This window comes from Chiloscyllium plagiosum, chromosome 28, assembly GCF_004010195.1.
Source record: "Chiloscyllium plagiosum isolate BGI_BamShark_2017 chromosome 28, ASM401019v2, whole genome shotgun sequence".
Classification (NCBI taxonomy): Eukaryota; Metazoa; Chordata; class Chondrichthyes; order Orectolobiformes; family Hemiscylliidae; genus Chiloscyllium; species Chiloscyllium plagiosum.
The window spans coordinates 48,527,668-48,549,070 of record NC_057737.1 but is presented as its reverse complement, the minus strand read 5'-3'; the positions used below and the strand labels follow the sequence as shown (position 1 = coordinate 48,549,070).

Below are 21,403 nucleotides of genomic sequence, written 5' to 3'. Positions count from 1 at the left end.
TAAGTAAGTGAAGATTCAACAGATGGATTATAATGCAGGAAGAATAGTAAAACAAAAGACTATTCTGATGGAGTGAGACTGCAAAATACTGCAGTCGAGTGGTCTGGGTGGCATTGTACACAAAATCATAAAACATTACCAATTTCATCAGTTAGGAGACCAATGGAAGGTTGGCCTTTACTGCAAGGCTGATAGAGTGTAAGATAGGGAAGTCTTGTTATAACTGTGAATGGCTTAGTGACACCACATCTAGAAGAGTGAGAGTTTTTAATCTCCTTACTTAAGGTAGTTGGGCCTATACTAATTGGAGTTTACAAGAATGAGATGACCAAATTGAGACTTTAAGATTCTGGGGTGGGGGGGGGGGGTTGATAGAGAGTGGATGCTGAGAAGATGTGAAATCAACAATTTGGAGACATACTTGAAAAATTAGCAACTGCATCATTTAAAAAAGGCGAGAAGAATAGAGTAGAATATCCTATATTTAGAGGAGGAACTCCTTCTCGGAGGACTATTAGCCTTTGGAATTCACTTTCACATAAAACGGTAGAGACTAGACCACTGAATCTATTCAAAACGGAGTGTGTCAGATTTTTAATTGACATAGCAGTCCAGGACCTTTTAGGGGTGGGCAGGAAAATGGAGCTAAGGTCTTAATCAATTCAGCCATTGAAGAGTAGAACAAACTCAGGGGGGCCTATCCTGCTGTTTCCCTCAACCTGGGGCAGGTGGGTGTTGAATCCTGACATTCTGGTCCAGATGTAGGGATGCTAAGAGATGTTACCATATCCAGTTATATTCTTACTGTGAAGGGTCTTAACAGCAGAGACAATAGCAAGTTGCTTGCCACGAATCTGAAACAGAGGACAGAGTTCCAGAATAAGGGACCAATCATTTTAGGTTGAGATGAGAAGAAATCTCTTCCCTCAGGTAGTTATGAATCTTTGGGATTCTCTGCTTTGGATGCTCTACTGTTGAATATATACAAGGCTGAATTTTGGCCTTTCAGAGAATCAAGGGGGATGTGCAGAGACAGAGACACTGAAGCAATGATAATAAGGATTGGAAAGGAGGCTGCAAGGGCCAAGTGGTCTACTCTTGCACCTATTTTGTGCATTCTCATTCTGAGTGAATATCTCCTTTTGTCTCACTCATTATCCTTCTGGACAAATTTATCCCTTGACTGGAGGGCATAGGTTTTAGGAGAGAGTGAATGATTTAAAACAGGACCTAAGGGACAATTTTTTCATGCACTGAGTGGTGCGTGTGTGGGATGAGCTGCCAGAGGAAGTGGTGGAGGCTGGTACAATTGCAACATTTAAAAGGCATCTGAATGGGTATATGAATAGGAAGGGTTTAGAGGGATATGGGCCAAATGGTGCTAGATTTATTTAGGATACCTGGTCTGCTTGGACGAGTTGGACCAAAGGTTCTGTTTCCATGGTGTACATCTCTATGATTGCATTTTTTTCAAGGCAGTATTTAAATTTTAAAAAAAAAAATCAATGCAGAACTATTGCAGTCTATCAGGCACAAGAACAGCACTCTGCGTCTGGAATCAGTTCCATTTAACTGCCATATTTTTCAATACTCTGACCTCCATCAACCTCTGCCAGAAAAAAAATGATTCCCAGTAAGCATAGTATTTTGGAAGGAGAGACAATCAGGTTTCTACAACTTAGGAAAGAAGCTGCTTCACAGTTTAAAAGGCCAGCTCGGATTTTAAAATTGCTCTGGCATCTCCTTTCAGAACTGTCTGAAACGCCTTTACTCTCTTAAACACCTCCATCAGATCACAGCTCAACCACTGGACAAGTTTGTGCACCATAATTTAACTCTTTAATCCCTGAGAACATCCCTGGTTGTTCCCAGACATGGGTATTAAGTTCCAGCTCTCACACATCCAGGACCCTGTTGATAAGAGTTTTGGATCTTACCTTTGGCGGTACATAAAACTCCAAGAGGAAACGTTCTCCCTCCAGCCTCACAGCTTTTCGTAGCAACAGTCGGCACTTCTGCCACTGCGTACTGCTCACCGAGTTAGAGTCATCAGCTACCATGTACCTCAAAGTGCCTTCTCTTTGAATATCCAGGAGTTCCACTTTAGCAGAGGAGGTTCGTGTCAAGCGCAAACGTTCTAGTTTGTGGCTCCATTTGTCCCGGGCCTCACTTTCAGATTTATTCCCTGAAGAATCTTGACTGATTAACCTTTTGCCCTGCCCCACATCCAGCAGTGGCTCGGCAGAGGAGCGCCATTGTAAAATCTCCTTCATTCCATCGACCATACACATACTCATGTTCCGCAGAGAAAACCCTTTCTTAAACTTTGGCCTGCCAGAAACATCCTCTGAACTCCTGGAATGGCCAAAGTTCGACATGTCCCAGACCTGCGCCTGCCTCAAGTACCTGCTGGAGTTCAATGTACTGTCTATACTCTCAAGGGAATCGGAATTCTCTTTCCTCTGGAGAATTTCTTTACCATAAGGCAGCTGGCAATTCTGGATGTCTGAAAATGGAGCAACTGTAGACTTGGTCGGCGAGTCTGGCAGGTATGGCCTGTTTACTTCCGAAGCAAAGTATTCCACAAAATGGGAAGCAAAGTATTGTGAGAAAGTGGTCTCTATTCCTGGGCACTCGAGGTGGGGATTTTCACTGATAAATATCCGGAATTTCTGGGCAAATTCAGCCGCTGCAGCTCGTGCCTGCACTTCACAAAATTCTTTCCAGTCTGGAATGTGTTGTAGGGAATTCGGACTTTCAGAGTCACCATTCATGGCGAATTCACTGAAGCCTAATTAAGCTGCACAAGGAGGGGAGAGAAAGAGAGAGAGAGAGAGAGAGAAAAATACATGGTTACCTCTACTGTGGGTAGTCTTAGAGTGAGCACCAAACCAACATATTGTTCACCTCAAAACACTGAGCTACCAACAAGTTTCAGAACCACAGTGTTGCCCCAAAAGGATCCCTGAATCACATGGACACTTACTGTCCCAGTTGGGCCATTGTGTCTGTGCTAGCTCTTTCAAAGAGAGTTAACTCCCCAGCCCTCTCTCCTCACTACACGGAAATATTCTCAGTTGTAAGTTCATTTCTAATTCTCTCTTGAAACTTAACTAGTGTCAGTTTATCAGGCAGCACATTCTAGGTCGTAACAAGCCACTGCATAATTTAAACACTCTCATTTAACCACCCCATCCCCCACCAGAGTTCTTCTGCCAAATTACTGAAGTATCAAATTTCAAAAGGTTTCCACAATAAACTTTGAACAAGATCTCTTCCTTTTTCTAAAAAAAAAGGAATAATGATTTCTGAAATAAGTTGAACTCCTAGAAACAGCTTTGCCATAAGGATCTGTGATTTCTCACTTGACTGTGACCAAACATTTCAATGGTCGCTCATTAGAAATATTAACTGAATGAGATCTGAGCCCACTTCAGTGTTCAAAACAGCGAAGAGGGAGGGGAAAAAAAAAAGGGCAATAAAACACTCGCAGGAGGAGAATGAAACATATTGATAATTTACTGGCTGTGAAATAAGCTCAAACAGCAGCATTGAACAGCAGCTACTCACGTTCAGCTCTGCCTTTTCCCCCTCTCTGCACTTTTGTTTTTGACTTCTACCTCCCACTGCTTCTTTGCAGGCAGGACCACAGAGAAACAGATCACCAATTCTCCATGTGTCCACTGATGCATGTGAGATTATCAAGGAAAGTCACGAGCTGGCTAAATGTTTGTCATTGGAGGAGCAGATTGGTGAGGGATAATTTAACTAAGCAAAGAAAAGGGATGTGCGAAGATGTAATATCTGCTGACCAAAGAGTAGTGTATAAATATATACATATTTTATATTTCTGAATACATAGCAACTGCTCATTGCACAATGTTAAAACAAATCACGCAGGAAATAGCTACTTCCCTGCTGATAATGCAATATCAGAGACAAGCAGGATATGTTCGAGTTTGATAACAGTAAAGCGCATCCAGGATAGCAGCAGATTTTCTTATAAATATCACCATGTTCTAGTTTCTCTTTAGCATACAAAATTCTCAATGTGATCGTTCTAATATCTCGAAGGCTAAAATTTGGTGTTAGCTCAGTTGGCTGGATGGTTGGTTTGCTATGATGCCAATAGCATGGGTTCAATTCCCATCATCAGCTGAGGTTATCATGAGGAACTTCCCTTCTCAAGCTCTCCCCTTGCCTGAGGTCTGATGGCCCTCAAGTTAAATCACCCAGTCGTCTCTCTCTAATGAAAGAACAGCCCTATGGTAAGGCTATAGTGACTTGACCTTACTGAACCTCATCCCCACAGAATGTCACTAGTTTTCAATGCCGACCCCAAGTTCTATTGCATAGTTTACACATTAAATATCAATTGGTTATTTGCCTCATGACTCATACAGGCTCTGTCCTCACCCAGTCAATGCCCCTAGTTAAGTTTTATACAGTAAATCCCTCATGCTATTGAACCATGGTTATTTCTAATTGTATTTATCTTTATTCCCATACACTGAAAATTCCCAACAGATCTAGTAAACGTTTAATTCTCATTTTATAATATTAGCAATATTAGAAGCTGAGGGACTGGCCAAGCAATCATCATCTGCTTGCTAATTTTAGATAAATCTGTCACCAATAGACAGGATGGGCTGGATGATTTCCTATCTGTCGATTTCAGTAGTTTTAAGGTTTTTTTTCCGCCATTCCATCTGACATTCTCAGTTGTAGTAGAACTTCATTCTGAAAAAGGCCTGAAGCACAAATGTGCTGCCTGTCATATTGCTGACAGCAGACAGTGGGCCATCTTATTAGATGCTTTGACACTTGCTTTATTTGTGAAAACCTGGTAGCATACCATTGCATTTAGCTCTCGGAGAGCATTGTTTACTTACAATAGAAAGAAGTTGTCTTTTAAAATGGTAGGTTGAAGTCTCAAGTCAACCAAGAGCTCCCACAAAGTACATGGTGAAATTAGAGAGGCCTCAAGGATCTTTAAAGAACCTTGTGTGTTGGATCACAGATCAATGTGTGTTGGATCACAGAGTTGGAGAATCATAATATTATGACTGTCAATAAGTATATTAAGGTTGAGATGGACAGATTTTTAATTAGTAAGGGAATCCAGGGTTATAGGAAAAGGTAGGAAAGTAGAGTTGGGGATTATCAGACAAGCCATCATTTCAAGGAATAACAGATGCAAAGGGCTGAATGGCCTACATTTGCTCCTATATTTTATGGTCTTATCAGAGGTCGTTGTTACACCCCAAACAACTTTAGATTCTGCCAGTTGTAAATTCACTTAACAATTCTAAAGTTTCAATTTCGATCAGCTGTGGCTGAAAGTACTTTTCTGATCCCAGAATGATCAGCCAACTGTGCACTTCAGCACAGCCAAAGGGAACATGCTTGAGGTTTGATGGAAGTATACTGAGGCAGTGCTAAAGGGAATGAGATGAGATGTGCAGGGATCTCTCTACATGTGACTGTGTTGCACACATACATCCAGAAAGTGCCAGTCTGCTAGCTGACATCAAGATCATAAGAATGTAAGATGTAGGAGCAGAAATTAGGCTATTTGGCCCATTGAGTCAGGTCTGCCATTCAAATCATGGCTGATAAGTTTCTCAATCCCATTCTCAAACTTTCTCCCTGTCGTATGGCTATGATATTGTGGCCATAATGGAGACGTGGGTTTCACAGGGGCAGGAATGGTTACTTGACGTTCCAGGGTTTAGAACGTTTAAAAAGAACAGGGAAGGTGGAAAAAGAGGAAGGGGTGTAGCATTGCTAATCAGAGTGCATCACAGCTACAGAAACAAAAAGATTGTCGAGGAAGGTTTGTCTACTGAGTCAGTATGGTTGGAAGTTAGGAACAACAAGGGAGCAGCCACTGCATTGGGGGTTTTCTACAGACCCCCTAATAGCAGTAGAGAGATTGAAGAACTCATAGGCCGGCAGATTCTGGAAAAATGCAGAAGTAGCAGGGTTGTTGTTACGGGTGATTTCAACTTTCCCAATAATTGATTGGAACCTTCTAAGTGCAGATGGTTTGGATGGAGACGTTTTTGTCAGTTGTGTTCAGGAGGGTTTCCTTACTCAGTATGTAGACAGATAGACGAGGGGAGAGACCATTTTGGATTTGGTGCTCAGCAATGAGCCAGGACAGGTGTCCGATCTCGCGGTGGGAGAGCACTTTGGTGACACAGTGATCACAACTGCCTCACATTTAGCACAGCCTTGGAGAGGGAAAGGAACAGTCACGGAGGGAAGATATTTAATTGGGGAAAATGAAATTATGATGCTGCTATCAGACAGGAGTTGGGAAGTACAGACTGGGAGCAATTGTTCCACAGAAAGGGCACAGCAGACATGTGGAGACTGTTTAAGAAGCAGTTGTTCCGAGTGATGCATGATTTTGTTCCTCTGAGACAGGTAAGAAGGGGTAAGATTATGGAACCTTGGATGAGAACAGAGGAGCGTCTCGTCAAAAGGAAGGAAACAGCTCACATAAGGTGTCGGAAGCAAGGATCTAGCACAGCTTTAGAGGATTACAGGCTTGTAGAAAGGAGCTCAAAAATAGGCTGAGGAGAGCCAGGAGGTGACACGAAAAAGGCTTGGCAGGAAGGATTAGGGAGGACCCAAAGGCATTTTACTCATACATGAGGAATAAGAGCACGATCAGGGAGAAAGTAGGGCCAATCAGGGATAGCAGAGGGAACTTGTGCGTGGAATCTGAGCAGATGGGGAAGCCCTAAATGAGCTTTTTACTTCGGTTTTCACCAAAGGGACCTTGTTGTGAATGAAAGCTTTGAGGAGCTGGGATACAGTCTTGACCAGATCAAGATTGATGAAGTTAATGTGCTGGAAATTTTGGAAAGCATTAAGATTGATAAGTCCCCAGGGCCAGACCAAATTTATCCTAAGCCACTGCCGAAGATCTTTGCCTCCTCACTCTCCACGGGAGTCACATCGGAGGATAGGAAGGAGGCGAATGTTATTCCTCTTTTCAAGAATGGTAACAGAGAAATCCCTGACAATTACAGACCAGTCAGTCTTACATCTGCGGTCAGCAAAGTTTTGAAAAGCATTCTGAGGGATAGGATTTATGACTATTTGGAAAAGCATAGTGTGATTAAAGGCAGTCAGCATGGCTTAGTGAAGGAAGGTCATGCCTCAAATTGAGCAGTGGATGTGGTGTATATGGACTTCAGCAAGGCATTTGATAAGGTTCCCCATGGGAGGCTCATTCATAAAGTTAGGTGGTATGGGATACAGGGAGATTTGGCTATCTGGATTCAGAATTGGCTGGCTGACAGAAGGCAGAGAGTGGTTGTAGATGGAAAGTATTCTGCCTGGAGGTCAGTGTTGAGTGGGGTCCCGCAGGGCTCTGTTCTTGAGCCTCTGCTCTTTGTAGTTTTTATAAATGACTTGGATGAGGAGGATGAGGGGTGGGCTCATAAATTTGCAGATGACAGAGGTTGGAGGAGTCAGCGATAGTATATAGAGGGCTACTGCAGGCTGAAGTGCCATATAGACAGGATGCAGAGCTGGGCTGAGAAATGGCAGAAGAAGTTCAACCTGGATAAATGCAAAATGATGCATTTTGAAAGGTCGAACTCGGAGGCTGAATATAGATTTAAAGACAGGATTCTTGGCAGTGTGGAGGAACAGAGGGTTCTGGGTATGCAAGTACATGGGTGGCAACTTTTGAGGGACCTAAGTGGATAGGGTAGTAAGAAAGCATATGGCATTTTGGCTTTCATTACCAGGGGGATCAAGTTTAAGAGCCGCGAGATTTAGCTACAGCTCTACAAGTCCCTGGTGAGACCACACTTGGAATATTGTGTCCAGTCTGGTCACCCTACTATAGGAAAGATACAGAGGCTTTGGAGAGGGTGCAAAGAAGGTTTACCAGGATGCTGCCTGGACTGGAGGGCTTGTCTTATGAAGAAAGATTGAATAAGCTCAGACATTTCTCTCTGGAGAGAAGGAGGACGAGGAGACCTGATCGAGGTATACAAGATAAATGAGTGGAATAGATAGAGTCAATAGCCAGAGACTTTTCCCCAGGACAGGATTGACTGGTACGAGGAGTCATAGTTAGAAGATATTAGGAGAAAGATATAAAGGAGACGTCTGAGGTAGGTTCTTTACGCAGATAGTTATGAATGCATGGAATGCGTTGCCAGCAGTGCTAGTGGAAGCAGAGTCTTTGGGGACATTTAAGCGATTGCTGGACATGCACATGGATAGCAGTGAGTTGAGGGGTACGTAGGTTAAGTTATTATATTTTACATTAGGATTAAACCTCAGCACAACATCGTGGACCAAAGGGCTTGTTCTGTGCTATACTTTTCTATGTTCTATGTAACCTTTGATCCCCATGACAAATCAAAACATTCTCTCCGTTTTAAATATACTCAATGACCTGGCCACCTCAAACAGTCTTCTGTGGCAATGAACTCCACAGATATACTACTTTTTGGCTGAAGAAGTTTCTCCCTATCTCCCTTTATTCTAAGGCTGTGCACTCTGGTCCTAGTCTTTCCTGCCAATGGAAAATCTTCCTAATGTCCATTCTGTCCAGGCTGCTCAGTATTCTGTAAGTTTCAATCAGGTCCCCTCCCTCACCCTTCTGAACTCCATCAAGTATAGTCCCAGACTCCTCAAACATTCCTCATATTAAGCATGGCAGGGTGCTCATGGATGGATTGGTACTGAATTTGTGGCAGCTGTTGGCAATTGGGAGGACATCGTACAGATCAAAGACAACAATTTTACTTTGAGTTGTCCTTCTGGAGCCAGGCAGATTCAACTTTGGGCCCAGTTAGCCAGAAGTCAGGAGATCGGAGTGTGATACTAATAAGTATAGCTATTCATAGCATCAACACAGATAACACGGAAGACCAATCAAACAGGAAATATTCAATGGAAAAATACATGGGGCAGTCTATAGCTTTATCCAAGATAGAGGAACATTATGAATTGCATTGTTACATTATCAGACCGCAAGAGAGTGTGTAGTCTGAAAATTGCAGCAATCTGAAAGGTTGCTGTTATGAAGTTCTCGACTTGTGCTGCCAAATGTGTCAATGCCACAGAACGGTTGAAAAGCACTGAAGTATCTGCTGAATTCATCAACTGCTGGGTTTTGCTTCCAGTAATATCTTTGTTAAATGAACCAGAGAAATGATCACATCCACTCTGACTCCTGAATCAATTTTACTTTTGTGAAGATAATTTCAAATTTTGTAGGTAATGCCAAGCTGTTGGCAGGGTTGAGGTGTAGTTCACATAAAAGGAGAGGAACTGTGACAAAAAGCAGTGTTATTAATAAGCTTGCAAAATGGATGTATGAGGAACCTCAAAGATGAGAGAGAGGCGAAACATTTTAATAGGAAGAATAAAAAGAGACACCACAGTCCTCAGAAAATAATTATTCAAGTGGGCGACAGAAAGATCTAAGTTCACAAATCGAAAAAAAACCCAACAAAACACTGAAGTTCATTTCTCGGAGGACAGAATTGAAAAACAAAAAAATGTCCTGTCAAATTGGTACAGAACTGTAGTTAAATGATATATGGAATATGGCGATACAAGGACAATGCTAACCTATATAAATAATCACAGTTTACATCACATCCCAATCATTTGCATGATCCCTCACAGCATGATACAAGAATGGTGTACTATTACACCCACCACATCTAAATCAGACGCGACATTAATCCAAGACCATATGCCTAATGTGATCAGTTTCCTGATGGAGAGAGAAGGATTAAAATTACGATCGATACTTACTGAATAGTTCCAGCATTTCTTGAATTAATTTTAGATTTCCAGCATTTTGCCATTTTTTTCCAGAAAAATATTTACAAGATTCAAAAGCTGTTTGAAATCATAACAAGTTTACTGTAAACCATTGATCATGTTTTTCATCCTGCTTTTGTACATTTCTGCTTCCTTCCCAGATCAGGCTGGATATTCACACTAAATTCATAAATGCTATTCTCAACTTATGGTTTGAAGGTCAAATCCTTCAATGCATTTTTCATTCACCAGTACACCAAGAGACTGCTTTCCCTCACCAACACATGCTTCCCAATCTGAAACTACAATATTGCATTATGTTATTAAAACTTGTCCCAAACTCAAATGGGGAAAAGGATTCAAGAAAAAAGGAGCATAGTTATGAACTCCTTGTCCCAATATCTGAGCCTTCGATAAGTTATCCTGTAGCAAAATCATGACGAAGTATGAGCTTGGGAGACTGGTTAGCAAAGCGCAGCAGGTCAGGCAGCATCCAAGGAACAGGAGAATCGACGTTTCGGGCATAAGCCCTTCTTCAGGAATGAGGAAAGTGTGTCCAGCAGGCTAAGCAACACATTTTCAGCTCTGATCTCCAGCATCTGCAATCCTCACTTTCTCCTCGAAGATTTTAACCTACTGCGAATCCTCTTACAAGGATGCCTTCCTTGAAGAAGCTCTCTTCCTCCCTCTACCTTAGCTTGCTGGACACACTTTCCTCATCCTTTCTCCTCGACTGGTTAGCAAGCTTAGATCTCATGGAATACAGAGAGAACTAGCCATTTGGATACAGAGCTGGCTCGAAGATAAAAGACAGAGGGTGGTGGAAAGTTGCTTTTCAGACCGGAGGCCTATGAGCAGTGGAATGCCACCCCACACGCACCCCCACCCCCCCCAAAAAAAAAAAACACATTGCCTGTCCTGTTCGCATGCCATCTGCACCAAGTCAGGAGCTATATGTGGGTCAAATGATAGTACCCCAATGCCTACCATAAAATCCAACCCCTCATGCCCAAGCCGGTTTTAAGTGAACAGCTGTGGCGAGTCACCACCTCCACAGGCATTGTCGCATGGGTCTATGGTTGGTTCCAGGTGGAGTGTCAGTGGAGACACCTTAGGCACATCATACATGACCACCATCACAGGCAGGAATATTGCCCACTTGAGAACTCACCCCAAAATTTATTTCGTTGCACTGGGCCAGTGTCCACAAGTTTAATGAATAAAAGTGCACTTTATGGACTATGATGACCTTTCCTTGATTGCCAGTTACAGCCTAAACATTTTGAATGGTCCCATAGAGTGTCAGCCTAGTACAGGGGAAGGGATATCACATCACATACCATTGAAAGAAAAGATTATTGCTCAATAACTGTCAGCTGGTTCTGGTAAGAGTGTACAGCAGCAGCAAGCATTAAGGAGTGAGGTGGCTATATGAACTGACAAAAGAAAAGTTCATAGTGTGATATCAAACGCACAGGAAAGAGATATGCTTAATATCTTTGTACTTCAAATTGGGAATAACTTGCCAAGTATGGTGAACAGGGAGAAAGTGAGGACTGCACATGCTGGAGACCAGAGTTGAAAAATGTGGTGCTGCAAAAACACAGCAGGCCAGGCAGCACCCGATGAGCAGGAGAATCGACATTTCGGGTAAAGTCTGAAGAAGGGCTTATGCCCAAAACGTCGATTCTCCTGCTCCTCGGATGCTGCCTGGCCTACTGGGTTTTTCCAGCACCACACTTTTCAAGTATGGTGAACACAGACTTTGTCTATTCACTCATGGCGAGGACAGCATTTATTGCCCATCCCCAACTACCAAGAGAGCATTTAAGAGTCAGAGTCGACTACATTACGGAGAGTTTGGAGTCACATGTAGGACACACCAGGTAAAAATGGCAGTTTGCCCTCCATAATGGATGAGTGAAACAGATGGGTTTTTCTGACAATTGACAACAAATTCATGGTCATCATCAGACCCTTAATTTAAGGATCATTTATCAAATTCATATCCACCATCTGCCATTATGGGATTTAAACCCAGGTCCCCAGAACATGAATGGAGTTTCTGGATTGATAGCCCAGTGATAATACCACTTGGCCATTGCCTCCTCAGAGAGGAACTGGGCTTCACCCAAATACGGTGGAAGGACACATGCTCAGTGTTGACTTGAAAGCATTATTTAAAAGAGATTTACCAGATCCTACTGACCTTAATGTGCAGCCCCATGAGAACCAAAACTAGTTTTTATTCATTTTCTTTCATTCAAATTAATGAAAGTTATACAAATATTTGAACATAGCAATATTTCAGGTCAAATACAACTCATTTAAAATTAAAATCAATGTGGGAATAGTGGAATATTCTGGGTGTAACGGGCTGGAAACACAGACGGTGCTGTAATTAACTTTCCTCCAGTTTCAGATATTATCAGTCACATCTGTGTTTCTTGGCACCATCATTAAATCCTTTGCCTTTTTTCAGCTCCAGAGATAAGTGGGAGCTATAAATAGACATTGCCTCCTCTCACTACTACACAGTTTCCAGTTCCACTTTTCAGCCCAAACTGCATGAAGTTGTTGTTTTTCAGCACGGTTTGAGAAACCTTATGGACATCAAGACTCCCATGCAGTGACGTGAAAAGGGGAACGTGACATTCCTGGGACAACCAGGAATGGCAGTTGGAATGGCAGGCTGCAAGGAATTCTGTTTTACAAAAGACGTTTTCAGCTCCCCAACCATATAAACCAACATTAAATGCCCTGATTAAAAATGTTATCAGATGCCAGAAGTTCTGGTCTATTGATCTTCACTGTTCAAACGTTTCTGTTGGAGCTTATGATACCCTCACCAGTTAAAACATAAAAATGTTTCTCCACAATGGGTCTTGCAGGAAGAGCATGCATTCACAGACACCTGTAAAAGGCAAAACACTAAGGTACACAGGTGAATCAAATTTTCCTCTTTGTTTATGCAAACAGGGGCCTTGTGTCTGTTTAATATCATGTGCACCCTTTGAATGCTTGCTGTGAGGCTGGTACTGTTGTGCAAGGTAATGGTTCTGAAACAGTTAAATGTTGAAGCTGTGTTAAAGTCCACCCAATCTGATGATGTCACCAGTCTTTGGGTGAAGAATCTGGCAGTCTAGCAGACATGTCACCCCGGGTCCTTATAATTTTAAGTAAACAGGCCTAACTAATCAACGTAGCATGAACTTATTGTCAATGTTCCCTCTAAGCTGAGGCTCCTCTGAAGTCAAATTAATTAGTTTTGGAGGTCCATGCCATGCATAGACCCCAAAAAAGTCCACACCCCAAAAAAGATTAAGGGAATATTGCTTATCATCGTTACTCAATTAACTAGCATACGAGTGCACAAACATCAAATCGCATGGTCAGGCATGACTGATACTCCCTCATTTCCAACCACACAGACAATGAAGGACACAAATGGGGACAATGTAACCATCATAGCACAGGTAAATAGAATTCCTTGCAGCCTACCATTCCAACTGGAACTCAATGAATAAACACGTTGAACTGGACTCCACATACAAAACTGGAAGTACCAAAAAAGCAGAGACACAAATACCAGGTGGGATAGACCACATTATTGAAGAGGCACTAATGATGTCACCTAGCAAGGTGATGAAAAGTCTGCAGCAAACCACACCAGCTCGGCAAACAAATCTCCGACCTAAATGTATTGTTATGTAAAACAAGTGCCTTTTCTGGTTAAGGCTCACCACTGACAATATCTATTCTCACCACTGACAATAAGGTGGGCCCTTAGAATCAAAGAAAGACCAGTGGCAGTACTTCAACCATCCAGAGTTCAATATGATATGGTGATCAGCAGTGGCATCATTGCAGAAATAAAATTACTAAGAACTTAACCCTTTAAAAACATACCACTTTAATGAAAACCTAGGCAGCCAGTCAACAGCTGAAGCACACAAATCCAACAAGTAGTTCGCAGCACTCGTGGGAGAAGCAGAATGAAAACTTCAGAAGGTGATCTGCACTTCAGATCAGAGACACAAGAAAATCAGTGCGGGCTCGGAAGGAAGTACAAACGAGCCATGCTGGGAAGAGTCAGACTTCTTAGAGGGGGATCGTCTAATGGACGATCTCCAGAAGTAAAGCTGGAGGTCTCAAGAGTTAGGGATAAAAAGTTACAATAACAGTGCAGTGCAAAAAAAAAAACAAAACAACAAACAAAAAAAAACCAACCCGCGGCTGGAAAGGCTAGAAGGAAAAGGGTGTACTTATCCTGCAAAGCAAGCATTGATACTATCACAAGTGAGCTCCATATAACAAAAGCCTGAAAAATAATTTCTTGCAAGGCTACTACATCAGAAAGACAATAAATGCTGGAGATCAGAGTGCATCAGATAGCATCCATAGAGACAGCAAGCCAATGTTTCAGTCTAGATGAAGAATCACCTAGACTCAAAACGTTAGTTTGCTCTCTTCATGGATGCTGTCTGACCCGCTGTGATCACCAGATTCCAGCATCTGCAGTAGTTTGTTCCTACTGTATCAAAGAAGTAGAAACATCAAAGAAGCGCTTTGCAGGAGGCTCCCAAGCACTGATGATGTCGCCTAGCCAGGGGACGAAACGTTTGCAACAAAAACTTCCAGCTCGGCGAACAGAATCAAAACAGAGTTAATATTGAAGTTGCATTAAGTTCCACCCAATATGCTAATATTGCACAGCTTTTGGATGAAGAATCTGGCACTTTAGCATACTGTCCTGATGGAGACAGACATGTCATCTCTGGCTCTTGATAGTCAGGAGTAGTTATGTCCAGTTAGTCAACTTAATTTGTACTTATTACTAGCATGCACAAAACTCAGACATGTAAGACAAGTGATCTTCTCGATAAGACTTACTGTGATCTATCCTCTATTATTATGCATCCTGTAATTATCCACTGATAAATAGACATAGCATAGAAAGGAGAATTAGTGGCAGCACTATATTAATCCACCACCCATAACCCAATGCAACAGTTATCTTCAGAAATATGGTTCCCGTAATGCTTAACTTTACAGGAAACCTAACAGGCACAAGTTTAGAACAGTGTTTGAATGTGGAGCAGAGGGAAATGTTATATCCAAGGGCCAATACTGACTCCAGTGGACTCCACTCCACCACCAACACCAGCCCCCAACCATGAACACTTACCCAAAAGGTTGCTGTCAGAACACAATGACCCAAAATTGTAGTCCTCTTCACCATTGAACAGTTTCAGGAGATCCAGCAAGTATGCAGCAAGATCGACCCAAGGCCCAATATCGGGTATGTGCAAACTCTTGTTTTCAATAGTAACTGAGCATTATAACCATATTCAACTTCCACCGAGCAGTTAACACTGAAATTTCAGAATGATTGTTCTAAAGATAATCCCAGTGAATGGCCCCTTTGTTAGCTAGCTGATGTAATGAGTCTGTTTAGCTGCAATTTCTCCCACTCAAGCTGTGCATGCTACAATCATCTATAGATTAGTCAGCCAGGCACGCTGCAAAGAGTAGGAATCTAAAGGGTAGATTGTAAGCAGGAGCTGTCTGGTCTGTGATCATACAGAAGATCAAATGTTGTTCAACGTAGTGCATAAGATTTCACAAAAACAAAGCAAGGATTTGGACCGGGCGTTGCATTTAAAAAAGTTCATGACACAAACAGATCATTGATGCCTAAAGAAAATGGAATGCCTCAGACAAAGAACAACACAGGCAGACAACCTGTCCAAAATACACTGCCTTCAAAAGGAAGGGAAATCAGCCCCACACACTCCAATGCCAGATTCTGACCAGTGTTACAGCAGGTAGCGCAAATCTTTATAAATATGCTAATATTTCTCCAGTTTCTTAATGCTATTATAATATATTGCTTAACAACGGTTAAAGAACTGTGTGAAGTCTGAATGAGATTTCAGCAATAAGAAATGAATTACAATTATATGCAGACATCTGTGTGAAAATATCATGCTATAGGAATATCAAAAAGCAGGTGGCCATTCAGCCCATCAGCCTATTTCAACATTTAATTGAATAATGGCCAATTTACTGCTTGACTTCACTTAATGTATCTTTATGCCTTATCCCTAGACACCCTTCTGTATTATTTACCATCTCAGTCAATAGACTCGCAGCATCTATAACCTTTTTGGGGTTCCAAACACATTCCAAGCCATTTGTGTACAGTACAATGGATTGAAAGGTTACCACATGGAGAGAATGGAGCTGAAAAAACCCACTGAAATGGAGATTTAATTGATTTTTTTTTATCGTGGACACCATTGACTGAAACAACCGAGGGGGGAGTGGGTGGTGAAGAGGGAGGGGAGAATTTTTTTTCTCATAGATCTAAAGTCTTTGAAACTCATTTCCTTGAAAGACTGTGGAAGCAAATCTTTGCTTGTTTTTAAACACAGAGGTACACAGGCTTTTGATAAATGAACAGTGAAATGTGCTCAGGAGGAGGAGGGAATGTGGAGTAGCCAGCCACGATTTTATTGAAGGGTACAGCAAGTTTGAGGAGGGCCTAAATGGCGTACTCCTAGTCATGGTCTGCTCCTAGTTGTATTCACTGAAGCAACACAAGTCATCAGCAAGTGACAGGAAGGAACTTACAAACCTCAAGGATGCAGCATGGCCATGCTTCCAAGCATTTCTGGGTCTTTCCCCACTCTTGTGGGTGCCAATATTAAAGACCTCCTTCTTCTATCACTGTTGTTGCAGGATGCCTTGTCCTGTAATTAAAACACAAGAAATGAGACGTTCCAATTCCCAAGATAAGATTGGCAATACTATTAATCAACATGTTAGGAACATGGGACTAGGATATCATAGCAATTACGGAAACATGGCTCAGGGATGGGCAGGACTGGCAGCTTAAGTGTTCCAGGATACAAATGCTACAGGAAGGCAAGAGAGGAGGGGGAAGTGGCATTTTTAATAAGGGATAGCATTACAGCTGTGCTGAGGCAAGATATTCCCGGAAATACATCCAGGGAAGTTATTTGGGTGGAACTGAGAAATAAGAAAGGGATGATCACCTTATTGGGATTGTATTATAGACCCCCCAATAGTCAGCGGGAAATTGAGAAAAAAAAACTTTAGGAGATCTCAGCTATCTGTAAGAATAATAGGATGGTTATGGTAGGGGATTTTAACTTTCCAAACATAGACTGGGACTGCCATAGTGTTAAAGGTTTAGATGGAGAGGAATTTCTTAAGTGTGTGCAAGACAATTTTCTGATTCAGTATGTGGATGTACCTACTAGAAAAGGTGCAAAACTTGACCTACTCTTGGGGAAATAAGGTAGGGCAGGTGACTGAGGTGTCAGTGGGGGAGAACTTTGGGGCCAGCGACCATAATTCTATTAGATTTAAAATAGTGATGGAAAAGTATAGACCAGATCCAGAAGTTGAAATTCTAAATTAGAGAAAGGCTAACTTTGACAGTATTAGGCAAGAACTTTTGAAAGCTAATTGGAGGCAGGTAAAAGGGATGGCTGGAAAATGGGAAGCCTTCAAAAATGAGATAACAAGAATCCAGAGAAAAGTATATTCCTGTCAGGGAAGGCTGGTAGGTATAGGGAATGCTGGATGACTCAAGAAATTGAGGGTTTGGTTAAGAAAACAAAGGAAGCATGTGTCAGGTATAGACAGGATAGATCGAGTGAATCCTTAGAAGAGTATCAAGGAAGTAGGAATATACTGAAGAGGGAAATCAGGAGGGCAAAAAGGGGACATAAGATAGCATTAGCAAATAGAATTAAGGAGAATCCAAAGGGTTTTTATAAATATATTAAGGTCAAAAGGGTAACTATGGAGAGAATAGAGCCCCGCAAAGATCAGCAAGGCGGCCTTTGTGTGGAGCCACAGAAAATGGGGGAGATACTAAATGAATATTTTGCATCAGTATTTACTGTGGAAAAGGATGTGGAAGATATAGAATGTAGGGAAATAGATGGTGACATCTTGCAAAATGTCCAGATTACAGAGGAGGAAGTGCTGGATGTCTTGAAAACGGTATATAGGGAGAGCTAGCCATTTGGATACAGAACTGGCTCAAAGGTAGAAGACAGAGGGTGGTGGTGGAGGGTTGTTTTTCAGACTGGAGGCCTGTGACCAGTGGAGTGCCACAAAGATCAGTGCTGGGCCCTCTACCTTTTGTCATTTACATAAATGATTTGGATGTGAGCATAAGAAGTACAGTTAGCAAGTTTGCAGATGACACCAAAATTGGAGGTGTAGTGGACAGCGAAGAGGGTTACCTCAGATTACAATGGGATCCGGACCAGATGGGCCAATGGGCTAAGAAGTGGCAGATGGAGTTTAATTCAGATAAATGCGATGTGCTGCATTTTGGGAAAGCAAATCTTAGCAGGACTTATACACTTAATGGTAAGGTCCTAGGGAGGGTTGCTGAACAAAAAGACCTTGAGTGCAGATTCATAGCTCTTTGAAAATGGAGTCACAGGTAGATAGGATAGTGAAGGTGGTGTTTGGTATGCTTTCCTTTATTGGTCAGAGTATTGAGTACAGGAGTTGGGAGGTCATGTTGCAGCTGTACAGGACATTGGTTAGGCTGCTGTTGGAATATTGCGTGCAATTCTGGTCTCCTTCGTATCAGAAAGATGTTGCGAAACTTGAAAGGGTTCAGAAAAGATTTACAAGGATGTTGCCAGGGTTGGTGGATCTGAGCTACAGGAAGAGGCTGAACAGGCTGGGGCTGTTTTCCCTGGAGCGGAGGCAAAAGGGTGACCTTATAAAGGTTTACAAAATTATGAGGGGCATGGATAGGGTAAATAGGCAAAGTCTTTTCCCTGGGGTCGGGGAGTCCAGAACTAGAGGGCATAGGTTTAGGGTGAGAGAGGAAAGATATAAAAGAGACCTAAGGGGCAACCTTTTCACGCAGAGGGTGGTACGTGTATGGAATGAGCTTGCCAGAGGATGTGGTGGAGGCTGGTACAATTGCAATATTTAAGAGGCATTTAGATGGGTATATGAATAGGAGGGTTTGGAGGGATATGGGCCGGGTGCTGGCAGGTGGAACTAGATTGGGTTGAGATATCTGGTCGGCATGGACGGGTTGGACCGAAGGGTCTGTTTCCATGCTATACATCTCTATGACTCTAACACAGTGAATGTGGCCACCCATTCAGGCATCACACAGTGGTCTTCGAGATGATGCTTCTGTTAAGGTTGAATGAATGTTTGAGTGAGGGAGCACTCACGAATGAAGACAAGAGGAACAGCCAAGTTTCCCCACCCACCAATGGGCACTTATTTGGTAAGTTTGAAAGCACTTAAGGATGCATAGGCAGTGATAGTTTTATTGGAAACTGCTTCTCATGTTATAGACCAGACCAAATCCCCTTAAAAACAAGATAGATGAAATCCTAATTTTTCTTGTTTTAAAGCCAAGTGTCCATGCATTGCATTCCAGGCACAATTGAGTGGCTAAACTGCCAGTCTTAAAAGCAAAACACACTTTATTCATGCAATATACTTAAAATACATCAAAAGAAAGAATTGGAAATACTTAACACAATTGGAAAACTTAACAGATTATTAGTTTATTTAACTCCTAAACAGTAACTGTTCCAATATAGTAACATCCCACAAACATACTCTTGGCAAAGACAAATTCAGCAAAATAGATTGTCTTATATGCAGGAAGAAAACTCCAGCTTTTAGCTGTAATGGGGAGGAACAGTAACTTCCACATCAAGCTTCAAGACCCCAGTAGCAACTACTACTGAAAGATAAAACTAAAATCCTGGTTCTGACCCCACCCTTTCAGGCTGCTTCTATTGTTCCAACTTAAAACAAGACATGGCCTCACAAACTGTTTACTTTATTGCCTTTGGAGCAGAGCAAATCTTTCTTCATAAATAAAAACAGGCCAAAATATACCCCTGAGAGCAATTGTCTTGTCACACTTGGCCCTCCTGCCTTGGTTTCCTACATTGCCTGGTCAGGTCTCGGATACATCAAGAAAAGGATACTCATTGGAAATTGTTCTGTTAATCTTATAGTTTCAGGTGCTAATAGAGACAATTACCATTTTTGTAGGAGTATCATTATCACAACAAAAATCGCTTCTGTATCACAGAAATAACAAAGCCAATGCAATATTGCTGCCATACCACCAGAGTCTCATCAACACAGGACTACACGAGTTATCACTGAAACTCTTGGATAAGTGTCATTACTTTATCACCATGAGCAATACCTAAATGTTACCATCTAATGTTGTATGTTGATGCAATTCAATAGATAGTATTCTTAACTCAGTCAGAAGGTGGAGTTCAAATTCTACTAAATACATGGAAGCATCAAAATCTAGTTAAATGCTTCATGAAAGTAGAGACGGACTCCTGCATTTTCAGAGTTGCTGCTGCTCCACAATACCTCGGGAGGGAGTTCCAGGATTTTGGTCAAGAACGATTTCCTGAAGAAGTGCTTTTGCTCAAAATGTCGACTCTTCTGATCTTCGGATGCTGCCTGACCTGCTGTGCATTTCCAGCAACCACACTCGACTAATCTCCAGTCCTCAAATTCACCTAGTTCCAGGATTTTGACCCAGCGACAATAAAGGAACAGTGGTGATATATTTCCAAGTCAGGCTGGTGAGTTACTTGGAGGAGAACTCACAAGTAATGGTGTCATGTATCCACTGCTTCAGTACTGGTCGTGGATTTGGGGAGTGCTGGCTCAGGAGACTAGTTTGAGTTCTCCCAGTTGCAGCATTAGCAAGGGGGCTTATAGGAATGAGTTTACCATTGTTACTTCTAGTGACTAGGTCAATGCTTGGTGGTTAGTTTGCTTTATTCCTGAGACTTTTTAGTGATTTGATACAACTCTGTAGTGGCTCTCAAGGCCATTGGAAGGCAGATAAGAGTTCACCACATTGTTGTGGATCTGGACTCATACCTAGGCCAGACTGGATAAGGGTGACAGACTTCTGTCACTAAAAAGGACATTAATGAACAAGCTGGATGTTTATGATGATGGTCATCTTTTTATTGCAGATTCTTTGAATTCAAATCCCATCGGCTGTATCTGCTATGGTGAGGTTTGAACCTGGGTCCATAGAGCACACAACCACTTCCTTGAGATTTCCTGATCTCCAAACCACAAAGTGCTAACAACCAGCACTTCTGCTAATGTCCACAAAATGAAACAAATGCAGAACTTTTAGTCACATGTAACAGTGGAGCTAATGAGGAGGATCAAAATTGCAAAGATTCCTTCCACTGCTGAGCCTGGCTGTGAATAAACTGCAATATATTTCTTCAAAGAAGAGTTAAAGGTAAAGTTGGAAAGAAATTCCTTGCAAAGACGTCTGGTATTCTCTGGAAATTTAAAAAAGGAGCTGAAAGCATAAAAACAGAGCAATATGGAATGGCATGATGGCAGCAGGATTAAACTGGATGGGATGGCAAAGAGTGGAGGGAGTGAGCAGGAGAGTAGGATTAGAATAAGGGGAGCAATATTGAAAGTGCAAAGCGTGAGAGTGAGGAAAATAATGTACAGGATACTAAAGAGTATGGAGAGTCAACAAAACAAAAAGTGG

The 21,403-nt window shown here is 42.0% G+C and overlaps 1 protein-coding gene across 6 annotated transcripts in view; it reads right to left on the bottom strand.

The window, feature by feature from the left end:
* Positions 1–21,403, bottom strand: part of LOC122564180 (SH2B adapter protein 2) — a 120,906-nt gene that overhangs the window by 86,050 nt on the left and 13,453 nt on the right. For all 6 annotated transcript variants that reach the window (XR_006315836.1, XM_043718864.1, XM_043718863.1 and 3 more), the window contains 2 exons: positions 16,451–16,565; positions 1,938–2,800 (listed from right to left, as the gene is read on the bottom strand). Coding sequence is in view for 5 of the 6 variants with exons in the window: in XM_043718864.1 (XP_043574799.1) it covers positions 1,938–2,774 (837 nt within the window). In the remaining variant the exon portion in view is untranslated. The remainder of the gene's footprint in view (positions 1–1,937; positions 2,801–16,450; positions 16,566–21,403) is intronic.